Below are 14259 nucleotides of genomic sequence, written 5' to 3' on the forward strand. Positions count from 1 at the left end.
TAAGCAATTGTCCTACACATCCCTTCTGAAGTCTGTAGACCCTTTCCCTGTGGTGGATAAGTCCTGGGTCTAGGGAGTAGGAGGTGTGGGGGCGTAACAGTGCAGGCATTCACCATCTGTCTTGTGGGGTGCCTGAGACATGGCCTTTGTTTATAATTCCCTGTGAAACGTGTCTTCCTGAGAAATTGGATTCTCAGCCTCTTTCTTTGGCCTCTCAGCTTCCTTGGCTTTGGGGTGGTGGTGGTTTGCATAGAGCTGCTCACTGCAGAAAATTAGCGAGTATGAGTAATAACTTAGATCTAAAAAGCACACAGAGTGGCACTTCCGATGCATGCCAAGTCCTTGTTGTCTAGTTCCCTGGCTTGGATCCATGTGCCCACTATCCAGTGTTACTCCCTCATTCCAAATAAGCATCAGAATGTATTCTGGAGATAACTGAACTCAAACCACATTTTATCAAGATGTGTGTAAATTAACCTAAGTCAGTGTCCACTAAGCTACTCAAGAAAAACTCCTCTTTTTACAGGGAGGTATTTGTGGCAGACGGTTAACCATGGACATATCCAAATCAGAGCTGTCTTTCAGGAGTGACTATATCTCCACAGCTTGTGGAAAGATGATAGTCTCAGTAGGCTTATATTTCAGTGCTTGGAACTTACTTTTGCTGAAGGTTGAAAATTGCTGTTAAGAGAAACAAATGGTTCAAAACACGAAGAATCACTTTTAGGATAATTAAAACTATGTTGAAATTTTTATTTATCAATCTGGTTTCTAATATAATTTTAGTTAAATGAAAGACATTCACAAAGAATATTAGGCATACGTACATAATTTCCTTTTTTCATTCTAGTTTACATGCTGTTGCTTTTAGAGAGTGAAATTTTGTGTTATTTCATAGGGATGGAATCCTATTGGACTTTACAGAAAGAATATTTAGCCCAGCTTTTCACAACGCTAACCTCTGCAGTCACCATGCTCACTGAGAAAATTTTAAAAACTTGACAAAATAAAACTTAGAATCAGTAAATCTAGAACTGTTTCTTTGCCTACTTGAGAGGAACTTCCATATTTTCACAGCCATCTCCAAAAGCAGCAGTTGCTGTAAATTAACTGAGACTTGGAAATGGTGCAGACTGTTTTGGTAGAACTGTTCTTATACCACAATTTTATCTGGAAAATAAACTTGTAAATGCGTGCTGTATATTAATACGTGTGTGCCCATATTTATTTTTATTATCTCCTGCCAGTCTTTGCTCAATGAGAGATAACAAACCAACTTCTCAATGTGATTTCCCCATTTCATTGAATATGAGATTTATATACCACTTATGAAGAAAACTGCTGTGAAAGAAATGTACTTAAAGTTTCCAACATTACCATGCAGATACATGGAGAATAGGCACTGAGCCACTAGGCTACATGAACATGTCACGTTTGTATTTTGTGTTGGCCTATGTATAAGCCAGTCTAGCATATTGGGAAGGCATGTGTAAGAGTAGGTAAGGGAGCTATAAGTTACATTCAGGTGAGAATTTAGGGCTTTCTGCACAAAATATTCTAATTTCTCTGTCCTTTTGCTATGTTGCATCTCCCAGTGTTGACAGGTTAGTCTGCATGATTAATAATTGAGCAGTTGTAGAGCCATGCCAGTAAGTCTCCAATTCCTGAACGTGGCCACATTTGTCTTTTGATGTGACTTTCAACCACAAGCCACAAATCTTCCACTAGGCTCCGTTGACTTAAGCCTTCATATAAGGGTTTCAGGGTATTTTGCAGTCAAGAATCAATGGCACCTTGCAACTGTCTTATGAAGTAGGTAAAACAGCTCCATCTTAAATACGGGACAAAAGTTCGAGGACTTAACCAAGGTCACACAGGGAGGGTCACACCAAGGCAGGGAGAGAGAAAGGGGATGCTGTCAGCTAATTCTCAGGGTCCACTCTTATCAAATCATCATTTAAAAAATGGGGCTGGCTCAGCACGGTGGCTCACACCTGTAATCCCAGCACTTTGCAAGGCCGAAGTGGGCGGATCACTTGAGGTCAGGAGTTTGAGACCACCCCGGCCAACATGGTGAAGCCCGGCCTCTACTAAAAATACAAAAATATTAGCCGGGTGTGATGGTGAGTGCCTGTAATCCCAGCTCTTGGGAGGCTGAGGCAGGAGAATCGCCTGAATGCGGGAGGAGGAGGTGGTTGCTGTGAGCCCAAGATGGCGCCAGTGCACTCCAGCCTGGGCGACGGAGTGTGACTCCGTCTCAAAAGAAAGAAAAGTTGAGGGGGAGGTGGGCAGGGGCCGTTGATTCTTAGCTGAAGTCAGCGGCGGATATTGTTACTGTTTGTTTCTCACTGGTTTAGGATCAGGTGGTTCTATTGGGACTAGCAATTTAGGACCTATCTTTGGCTCACTTGAATTAAGTTTAATAATTGCTGCCTTTTTTTGGGAAAATTGCTCAACAGAGTGGTGAAAAGAAAAGGGGGGGGGGTGTCTTTTTTTTTTTTTTTTTTTCTTTTTTGTGGAGAACGGGGTCTCGCTATATTACCCAGGCAGGTCTCGAACTCCAGGGCTCAAGCTATCCTCCCGCCTCTGCCTCCCTGAGAGCTGGGATTACAGGCGTGAGCCACCGCGCCCGGCCAAAAGGGGGGGTTTCAAATTCAGTGTTGTTTGGAGGCATGAAACATAAAGGGGCCATTAAAAAGTTTGCTGCGTAAGAGCAGGATATAGTGTGGCAAGGAGAGGAAGAGAGAAAAAAGTAGGATCGAAAAGAACAGATTGCATCATAGAAGGAAAGAAAAGCTTCTTGACGCGACCTGAACACTTGCATGTTCAAGTCCCATAGCTGTGTGCTTGTTCCTGAAGTGCTTCCAGTGGCTTCTGTCTGTGCCCAGCTCTCAGCCTGCATATATGGTGGCTGCTCAGCAGATGTTCAAAAGTAATATTAAGATAGACTCTTTGGCTCATGCCATTGCTTTTTCTTGTGCCTCTGAATTCCTGTTCTTGTTAGTAAAGGATGCTTGTTTGTCAAATGCAGGGCAGTAGGACATTTTCTAGTAAAGGCTGTCTAAATTCTTGTTTTCAGCTCTTTAATGAAAACTTCCACATAACAAGTATCTTTGAGCAGTTGGTTGAAAGCCACAAGGGGAAATATATTTTTAAATATTAAGAAGGGCCAGAAAATAATTTAACAATAAAACAACTTTTTCAACCTCCTGGACCAGCTTTCTTGAACTCTAGGGAGTCTGCTATTTTGAGAGCTTAGAGTCGCACTAACCTTGCATTCATTCAAAGTCATCTCCTATCTTTCCAAAACATCGATATTTGCTTCATACACAGATGTTTCCTGCACAACCTTAAATCCGCCATTAACTTTCCCTGAAACTTTAGAACAGCCTATTTTGTTGTTGTTGTTGTCTATACATATTATTTAAAGAGGCTACTACCAATATACTTGTGCTTGCTTGATAATGTATTGGAATATAAGATGTCAAGATTGTGTGAGAACTGAATGACAAAGCAGGATTAGGCACTGAGAGCTTGGGTGAGAATGTCATGGTTATCGAGGCTGCACTGTGTTAGGCTGTCCAGGGAGAGAGTTGGAAGAAACAGTTAATTCCTTTTCTTCACATAAATATATTATTTACCACTTAAAATGTACTGGATATGGCCTTCATAAGCAGATGTAGGGATTTTTGTTAATCTCATAATCCCAAGAAGAGGTCAAGATTTCCAGCATTTATTTGGCACTTAATTACTTTATCCACCTTTTGGTTTCCTGTCTGATGGCCATATTGTAACCCTCTTGAAGAGAGAGAGAGAGTATCCTATATGTCTTAATTGATGGTGATATGGGAGAACCACTGATCCCTGCAGTCATTCCAGTGTCCTAGGTTTGAAATTTTGGTGAGAGGATTGGATCTCATTTTTCACCTTTTGCGGGAGGAGAAAGGATGAGAACATTTTAGTAGCAGAAGCTGTTTTGGGTGACTTTAATCCCCTACTCATTTTGGGAAAAAAGGAAAAGTGTTGACAATGCATAATGAACAGAGCTATCGTGGGAATTGCAAGAAATAATAAATTTCCATCGGGCGTTATTTGATAAGTACAGGAGTAATACCTGTAAACCAGGTTTAAAAATCAGAAACACTTTTAAAATGTTATGTTTAAAATTTGCGTTCAACAGTACATACAGTAACTCCTAATGGTAGTCATCTTGGCTAAATAAAACAGCCTTTGCTTTCAATATTTCATTTGTAAATGTTACATTGTTCTGATATTTAGTGATATTAAATGTTTTTCCACTTTAAATGTATTTTATAGAAGAATGATTAAAACCTTTTAAAATTAAGGGTGTCCATGACAGTGCCTGAGCTCAACCAGCAATGGTAAAAGGGCATCAGGATTCCCTTTTGTTCTGTTACCTTGACTTGCATGGGAATTAACTGGTCCAATGTGTCTTTTGGAATGTGCTGTGTACTGGTGTAATGTGCCACTAGCAACTCTAGGTAATGTTTTCCATTACCCAAGAAACTGACATGCCCCAATAAGTTAGGCATACTGAGAATCTTGAAAAAAAAAATGCATTATTCTAACCAACTAGAATTTCCATTTTATTGAGCCGGGCCATCAGAACAATAGCATCTATACCTCTGAAACCTCCTCTTAACCTCTCCCAGGCAAAGAAGGAAAAAGTGATCATATTTAATTCCTCAGAATGGTGGGATCTCAAGATTTTTAAAAAAGTGCTTATTAAGTATAAGAGGCTTGAAATATAATGATCACAAATGGTAGTCTTTCTAGAAATAATTTTTGTATAATCTGTTTAAAAAATAAGATTATTTTTGGATGCATTGTCCCCATTTGTTTACATGAAGTGTATTATTTTTAAATATAATCAATGAGTTATTTGTTACACAGCTGGGTCAAGGTTTCAGATTAAACTAAGAGGTGTGACTAACTACACTTGTCCATCGTCTGAGAAGCAACAGGTACCAGGTTTGTGAGGAACTTGAGGTTCAAATGTGTCCATCTCAGAAGATCCCTGAATCACAGCAGTGTGATTGCATGGAAAAACACGTGGAGTAGTTGATTTAAAATATGGCAGTGTTTTCCATATCATCCAGAGTAACAGCCGTAATAACTTTATTGTGTTGCATCCATTTATAGGACACGGTCTATTAGGATTTTATCACAGGGGTGGAAAAACTACCAGAGACTTAAAGCAAAATAAGAAGCGCAACCTAATTTATGCATTCACTAGAAATTATCCATATGTTCGCTACAACTTTAAAAGAAAAAGAGCAAACAAATCATAACATCTGGCTCTAATACCCCATTGAGGCGCTTATACATATATAAATCCAGTATGTTTCAGATAAAACAGGAAAAAATCTTTTGTAACAGCTGGTCACCATGGTATTGCAGCTGATAGTTACAGATATTGAATTGGTCTAAGACTACATATTAGAACAATATTAGCTTGTAGAATTCAATGAAAAACCAACAACCCCAATATAAACTGCCTTCTCTGGTTCTTTAATGCCTCTCCTCCAGTTGTGCTGATTGTGTCGTTACACACCAGGTGCCATGCACTCTCTTGCTTCAACTGCTGTTACCAGTCAGGAACCCCAGATGCCAGAGAGCTGGCATAGATTGAACTCTGCTTGAAAACTGGCAAATAATAGGTTCTCTTTGCCCCTTTCTTTTCCAACTTATAGGACATCAAAGGAAATAGTATATGAACACGAACTAGTTACTACAACAGCCCATTAAGGTTGACTAGAAGCAAAAGGAAGAGAATGTTGGGGGCCATATGTAGGTGCATCAGCTTTTCTCAAGAAAAAATACCCATGTTCTAAGGGCTCTTAAAAATGTAGAAAACTTGCCCTGTTACCACGGGTCTTTAGAACACCTCTAAACACACACAAAATAAGACAGATATTACCTACAAACTTCAACCATTGCTTAAACTCTAAAAGCATTTTTTTGTATTATTTTGTTTTGATACAGAAGGGAAAACTCAGCTATAAAGAAATATTAAATTTTTTTTTTTTTTGTCATCAGTCTCAAGAATATTCCATTGCTTGCCTCCCCCAACTTGTGCTGATATTTTAAGGATGTGCTCAAGAGTATGAAGCAGGGTGCTTTTGTCCCTTTCTCTCCTTCCTAGTAATTCCCTCCTCCCTATCCCATAGCCAAGTAACCACCCCTCAAATGAGCCATTCCTTTTTGCTTTCATCAATGGTCTCTGTGAAATTGGGGTCGTTGTTCATGATGGCGGCGTCTGCGCTCTCTGCCGACTCCGCCCCCTTCGCTTCATTGGTATGGTAGGTGCCCTTGTGGCGGAACATGTACCGGATCAGGAAGACCAGGGTGCAGAGGATAGTGAAAATCACCACAGCAATGACGCCTGGCGGAGAAAGGAGAAGCACGAGAGGTTAGACAGGGCTTGGGTGTCCCTCCAACACTGTCCCCACTTCACTACAGCTCCCTCAGACACAGCCCTCTCCCATATAAAACACAAACTCCAAAACAACAAAGATAACAAAAATGAAGTAAGATTTCTGTTTTTGTCCATGAAGGAGTAACAGGAAAATCAAGAGTAACTTCCCTTCCAGCCAAAAGTAACTGAAATACTGGACACAATCAATGAAATGACAGTCTTCAGACATTAGAAAACGGGCAGAATGGAACCATGATGTCTGAGAACAGAGAAACAAAAAGGAGGAGTCCTACAATTTTCCTCGTTTTCTGGCTGCCAGCAATTTTTGGACAGCAATGTAGGGAGGGGCAGCACAAGCAAGCACAGTGGTTTCCCTGAATGGAGAGGGGAGATAGAGCGCGTGCGAGAGCTGTGTATAGAAAGAACCCTAATAATCTGCACGGAAGTGTCTCTGAATTTGTGTCAGAATGACACTAACGTGTGCATGTACAGAATGAAAGTCATAGGCCAGGCCAAAACCAGAGCGCTCAGAGGGCTGGGAGACGTTTATGTTCCAACCAACCACACTGAAGAGACCTCATTGAATAATCAGAGCATTTAATACAGTTATAGAATGGTCATGCTGAAGATGTTTGCTAAAATAGGCCTAGAATAAAGACTACCCTAGATCTGTCCTGAAAAAGCTTTAAAGCACATCTAAATAACTTCAAGCTGCAGAGAAAAATAATTCAGAGAAAAAAAATGTAGGAAAATGTCACTTGACCAGAAGAAACATCAGTCAATTAGAAGGAGATTCAGAAATGACAAGAGCATGGAATGAGCAGACAAGGATAGTACAATAACTATTAGAAATGTGCACAGGGGTTTAAAGGAAAATATGATCAAAATGAGAGGAAAAAATGAAATAGTGGAACTTGTAGAGGTGAAACATACAGTGTCTGAAATGAAAAAAATACTGGATCAGGCCAGGTGTGGTGGCTCACGCCTGTAATCCCAGCACTTTGGGAGGCTGAGGCGGGTGGATTACTTGAGGTCAGGAGTTCAAGACCAGCCTGGCCAACATGGTGAAACCCGGTCTCTTATACTAAAAGTATAAAAATCAGCCAGGTGTGGTGGCAGCTCCTGTAATCCCAGCTACTCAGGAGGCTGAGGCTCGAGAATCGCTTGAATCTGGGAGGCGGAGGCTGCAGTGAGCCAAGATCGTGCCACTGCGCTCCAGCTTGTGTGACAGAGCGGGACTCTGTCTGAAAAGGAAAAAGAAAAAAATACTGGATGAAATAATACAGACTAGATAAAATAGAAGTAAATATAACTGATCTAAATACTCCAATTAAGAAGTAGAGACAGAGTGGATAAAAAAGATGCCTACTATATGATGTCTACAAGACGTGAACTTTAAATACAGGTCAAAAGTAAAAGGGTAGGAAAAGATATGAAAACAATAATCATAAGTAAGCTGGAATAGCTACATTAATATGAGACAAAGGACAAGGTTGTTAGTAGAAATGAAGAACATTTCATAATGGCAAAAGGGTGAATTCATCAAGAAGACATAATGATTCCGAATGTGTATAAACCTAACCTAAGTACAAAATAAATGAAGCAAAAACTGGCAGAACTGGTAGGAGAATTAGACCAATTTGCAATTATAGTTGGAGATTTTAACACTGTTCTGTCAGTAACTGATAGAACAATTGAACAGAAAATCAGCAAAAATTTAAAAGACCCGAACAATACTATTAAACATTATCTAATGATATTAGACCAATCCTAAACATCTTTCTTAAAATACAGGAGGAGAAAACACTACTCAGTTCATTTTATGAGACCAGCATTATCCTGATACTAAAACCAGAAAAACATTACAAGAAAACTGTGGAGCAATATTCTTTTTTTTTTTTTGAAGACAGAGTTTCGTTCTTGTTGCCCAGGCTGGAGTGCAATGGCATGATCTGGGCTTATTGCAACCTCAGCCTCCCAGGTTCAAGCAATTCTCCTGTCTCAGCCTCCCAAGTAGCTGGGATTACAGGCGCCCGCCACTACGCCCAGCTAATTTTTGTATTTTTAGTAGAGATGGAGTTTCACTGTGTTGGCCAGGCTGGTCCTGAACTCCTGACCTCAGGTAATCCACCCACCTTGGCCTCCCAAAGTGCTGGGATTATAGGCGTAAGCCACCACGCCCGGCCACAATATTCTTTTAAATAGAATTTTAGTAAATGAAACCCAGCAATATGTAAAAAAGATCATATATTAGGGTAATGTTAATCCTAGGAATGCAAGTTTGGTTTAACATTAAAAAATATTTACCACATTAAGCAAATAAGGAGTAAAACAGTATGATCATCTAAATAGATGTGGAAAAAGCATTTGGAAAACTTACAATACCCATTCATCAAACAGCTTTCAGTAAACTATGAGTAGAAGAAACTTTCTCAATCTGATAAAGGACATCTGTTGGAAACCTACAGCCAATATCCTATTTAATAGTGAAAGATCAAACACATTCCCCTAACATAGGGAACAATGCAAAATTGTCAAATCTCAACATTTATTCACTTTTGTACTGAAAATCCTACCCAGTGCAATGAAACAATAAAAGGATATAGACTGGAAAGAAACAAGTAAAAAAATCTCATTATTCTCAGATAACATGCTTGTGTTTAGGTAGACAATTCTAAGGAATATACAAAAAAAGTTATTAGAACTAACAGCAAATTTAGCAAGGTTACAGAATATGAGGCTGATATAAAAGATCAATTATACTTTTATATGCCAGAAAGAAACACTTAGAAAATGAAATTAATAGTAATTGCACAAATTTAAAAGTTGTTCAAGACTTTGCGTTGAAAACCACAATACGTTGCTGAGAGAAACTGAAGAGACAAATAAATGTATAGATACACCATGTAAGGATAGAAATGCTAAGTATCGTTAAGATGTTCATTTATAGGTCTAATACAATCCCAATCTAAATTATAGCCAATTTTTTTGGTAGAAATTTGTAAACTGATTCTAAATTTTATATAGAAATGCAAAAGACATAGAATAGCCAAAATAATTTTGAAAAACAAAAAAAGATTAGAGAACTTATATTGTTTATTTCAACACTTTGTATTAAGGTACAACAGGTCAGGCGTAGTGGCTCACACCTGTAATCCCACCACTTTGGGAGGCCGAGGTGGGCGAATCACAAGGTCAGGAGATCGAGACCATCCTGGCCAACGTGGTGAAACCCCATCTCTACTAAAAATACAAATTAGCTGGACATGGTGGTGCATGCCTGTAAGTCCAGCTACTCGGGAGGCTGAGGTAGGAGAATCGCTTGAACCAGGGAGTTAGAGGTTGTAGTGAGCCAAGATCGTGCCACTGTACTCCAGCCTGGTGACAGAGTGAGACTCCCATCTCAACAAAAAAAGATACAACAATAAAGCAAGCATGGTATTGGGTAAGGAAAGATATATAGACCAACAAAACAAAAAGCCTAGAAAATAGACACACACACACATATGGTCAGTTGCTTTAAAAAAAGTGCCAAGAAAATTCAGTTGAGGAAAAGTATAGTTTTTTTTTGTTTTCAACAAATGGTCTTGGAATAACAAGATATTCATTTGGAAAACACTGGCTTTGACTCTTCTCTCACACCATTTATAAACATCACACCATTTATAAACATCAAATCGAGGTGATTAAAGATCTAACGGTAAATGATGAAGCGATACAACTTCTAAAAGAAAGCTGAAAATCTTCAAAACTTTTGGGTAGGCAGACTTTTTAGATAGGACAAATCAACCACGAATTATAAAAAGATTGGGGCCAGGCGCAGTGGCTCACGCCTATAATCCCAGCACTTTGGGAGGCTGAGGCGAGTGGATCACTTGAGGTCAGGAGTTCGAGACCAGCCTGGCCAACATGGTGAAATCCTGTCTCTACTAAACCTGAGATCATGCCACTGTACTCCAGACTGGGCAACGGAAAGTGAGACTGTCTCAAAAAAAAAAAAAAAAAAAAAAAAAAAGTTAGGGATCTGTTACACTTATAGGTATGTATTATACTTCAATTAAGTTGATTTAAAAAAAAAGCAAAAAACAGTGAGGATTGGGATATTGATGGCAATAGGGATGTCAATATTGATCTACGCATGAGGCTCAACAGCTATCTTAGGAGAGTCAAATTATTATGTAGCTGCCCCGGTGAGAAGAAAACACTGGAATAGTTTAGATGCTACAGCTTGTTAATTTTCTGATACATTTTTATTTTTAAATTTTAATTGTGCAAATTTATGGGCTACATGAGAACATTTGTTACATGTATACATGCAATAGTGATCAAGTCATAGTATTTAGGGGCTCATCAACCAAGTATAATACATTTTTGTTAGATATAGTCATCCTACCCTGCTAGCAAACCCTGAATTTGTTCCGTTTATCTTACTGTATGTTTGCACCCTGTAACCCACTTCTCTTCATTCTCCCTCCTCCTCCTCCTCAACTTTCCCAGTCTCTCTTATCTGTTTTTCTTTCTACCTCCATGTGTTCAAATCTTTTAACTCCTGTGTATCAGTGAGAACATGCAATATTTGTCTTCTTGTGCCTAGCTTATTTCACTTAAAATAATGATCTCCAGTAATTTTCTGATAATTTGCATTATGATAACTGAAACCAGACTGGCATTTCCCTTTTCTTTTCTATGTATTTATTTATTTAGACAGAGTCTTGCTCTGTCGCCCAGGCTGGAGTGCAGTGGCGTGATCTTGGCTCACCGCAAGCTCCGCCTCCTGGATTCACACCATTCTCCTGCCTCAGCCTCCCAAGTAGCTGGAACTACAGGCGCCCACCACCACGCCTGGCTAATTTTTTTTTTGTATTTAGAGACGGGGTTTCACCATGTTAGCCAGGATGGTCTCGATCCCCTGACCTCGTGATCCACCCACCTCGGTCTCCCAAAGTGCTGGGATTACAGGTGTGAGCCACTGTGCCCAGCCTTCCTTTTCATTTTTTATAGTATGCTATCCTGGACCATTTGGGATGCAAAAGGATGAGACTGAAAAAGATCAGAGGGGATAAAGAAATGTCCTGGCTATGATCACTACTACCTCCTTACATATTTTGAGTCTGTCCAGCTTACCACTACCATTTGTTTTTTACAAGCCGGCATTAAAAAGTAGCCAGGTTAGGCCAGGCGCAATGGCTCATGCCAGTAATCCCAGCACTTTAGGTGGCTGAGGCGGGTGGATAACGAGGTCAGGAGTTCGAGATCAGCCTGGCCAAGATGGTGAAACCCCGTGTCCACTAAAAACACAAAAATTAGCCAGGCGTGGTGGCAGGCACCTATAATCCCAGCTACTAGGGAGGCTAAGGCAGGAGAATTGTTTGAACCCGGAGGCAGAGGTTCCAGTGAGCTGAGATCACGCCACTGCACTCTACCCTAGGTGATAGAGCACGACTCCATCTAAAAAAAAGAAAAAAGTAGCCATGTTACATTTACTGTATCTTTCTCTCTCTTTTTTAAAACAGAGTCTTGCTCTGTTGCCCAGGCTGGAGCGCAGTGGTGCAATCTTGGCTCACTGCAACCCCTGCCTCCCAGGTTCAAGAGATTCTCCTGCCTCAGTCTTCCGAGCAGCTGGGATTACAGGTGTGAGCCACCATGCCTGGCTAATTTTTGTATTTTTAGTAGAGATGGAGTTTCGCCATGTTGGCTAGGCTCGTCTAGAACTCCTGACCTCAGGTAATCTGCCCACCTTTGCCTCCCAAAGTGCTGCGATTACATAGGCGTGAGCCACCGTGTCTGGCCACATTTACTATATTTCTGCATATCAGAATTCATAATCTTGTGTACTATTTAAACAACAAAATGAATCATGTAAAAATCTAGAAAACTTTTTCCTAGACTACTATGTTATTGACAATTATTGCTTTCCATAGGTGAGTAGCCCCACATGAGCCTGCTCTACACATCACCTACCTCCAATGATAGCCGAGTTTCTGTTGACTCCATTTCTTATAGCTTGGCCTTGTCCTGGATTATATGGAAAATCCGCACTGGCTGTACAGAAAGAAAGAGTCAAGTGTCAGAGTCAAGTATATTGATCCCAAATAATTTGAAACCTATTTCTCCATACAATTCGTTAACACTTACTGTTTTTCCAAATGAAATCTCCATATCTGATGGACCCTGTCTTGCCATTGTCTCACAAAAGAATCACAACAGCCTCCATCCCTGTACCTGCTGTTTCTGTTTGCACAAGGCCTAGATAAACATGACTTACCACTTGGAGCAATATTAGAGAATCCTAGAACTCCCTGAGCTGGCTCTAGTTCCACAGACAGACGAGTTTATGCATTTGAATATGTTTCTTACATTTGGTTGAAATCTGCTTCCCATCCACATTTAACCCCATGCACAACTGGTGGCATTCAGTATATTTGTAGATGAGCTTTTTACAGCTACAGTATTAAAAAGTTTAAAAAGGAATCATTCCTTCAAACTTGTATTTTTCATGGCTGTAGTAAGACCACTGGCACACTTCAGGAGTTTGTAAGGGGGTAATAATTCAAAACAGTTGAGAAGAATATAACTGCCTAGTGAATCTATTTCTTTCCCTATTATAAATAATAAGAATCAATTGTGTTATATTTAGGTATTTCTCTAAGATAAAACAAATTTTAAGCCCGGAAAAGGCAGAATCTATCTTCTGTCATCCATAGGACCTAATCCAGCTTCAGAAACAATTCACATTTGTTGGTCTTCTGTTGGAGAAGTTAAGGTAAATCTTCCAATAGAAGCAGGTCACCTTAGTCTAAAGCAAGCTCTGGCTACTGGATGGCACCAATTAAATGTAAAAAGAATTTAGAAGTACTTATTTGGTACAATGAAATGTGTACACATTTCAAATAGGCAAATAGGTTTATGTTATGATTCAGGGAGAATGTTGCTACATACTCCATTTTCTAACACTAATATATTCCTGGGCTATGGACTTCCAAGATTATCCAGGATAATGATAAAAAGCAGGTAGAGCCCTTTTTCCTCCTCTCCCCTTGGAAATACGGCAACCAAAAAGGGAGATTCCAGATTCTGTCAACACATGTGATTTAATCCTTTCCCTTTTAGACTTTATATTCTCTTTTTTTTATGGTGGGGGGAAGCTGCAACCAAAAAGGGAGATTCCAGATTCTGTCAACACATGTGATTTAATCCTTTCTCTTTTAGACTTTATATTCTCTTTTTTTTATGGAGGTGAGAGCTGGGGAAAGGGTCTCACTCTGTCATCCAGGCAGTGGTGTGATCTCGGCTCACTGCAACCTCTGCCTTTTAGGCTCAGATGATTCTGCCTCGGCCTCCCAAGTAGGTGGAATTACAGGCACCTGCCACCAGGCCTGGCTAATTTTTGTATTTTTAGTAGAGGCGGGGTTTTACCATGTTGGTCAACCTGGTCTCAAACTCCTGACCTCAAGTTATCCACTCACCTTGGCCTCCCAAAATGCTGTGATTACAGGCATGAGCCGCTGCACCTGGCTAGACTTGATATTTTTGTTTAGGATGAGGAAAATTATACTTTACATTCCAAATTATCTCAACTATCTGAGTAAAAAGCACAGACATTAAGAAAGCTACAAATGAAAGCAAACTTAACTCTGAGTATTCAAGGATTTCATGTTCCCCCAAGTCTTTAACTGGGGGATGCAAAATAGACCACTGATGGTTTTTGCTTGAACTGGCTTGATCCTTTTTTTTTTTTTTTTTTTTTTTTTTTTTTAAGATTTGGTCTTGCTATGTTGCCCAGGCTGGAGTGCAGTGGCACAATCATGGCTCACTGCAAC

At 39.8% G+C, this 14259-nt stretch overlaps 1 protein-coding gene across 1 annotated transcript in view; it reads right to left on the bottom strand.

Moving 5' to 3' along the window:
* Window positions 1-721: 721 nt before the first annotated feature.
* Window positions 722-14259, bottom strand: part of LOC105474842 (contactin associated protein 2) — a 2256224-nt gene continuing 2242686 nt past the window's right edge. Inside the window, exons 23-24 of the mRNA XM_011729645.2 lie at window positions 12401-12481; window positions 722-6406 (exon numbers count right to left, since the gene is read on the bottom strand). Coding sequence (XP_011727947.2) covers window positions 6207-6406; window positions 12401-12481 — 281 coding nt within the window. The 3' untranslated portion in view covers window positions 722-6206. The remainder of the gene's footprint in view (window positions 6407-12400; window positions 12482-14259) is intronic.

Source organism: Macaca nemestrina, chromosome 4 (assembly GCF_043159975.1).
Source record: "Macaca nemestrina isolate mMacNem1 chromosome 4, mMacNem.hap1, whole genome shotgun sequence".
In the NCBI taxonomy this organism is placed as follows: Eukaryota; Metazoa; Chordata; class Mammalia; order Primates; family Cercopithecidae; genus Macaca; species Macaca nemestrina.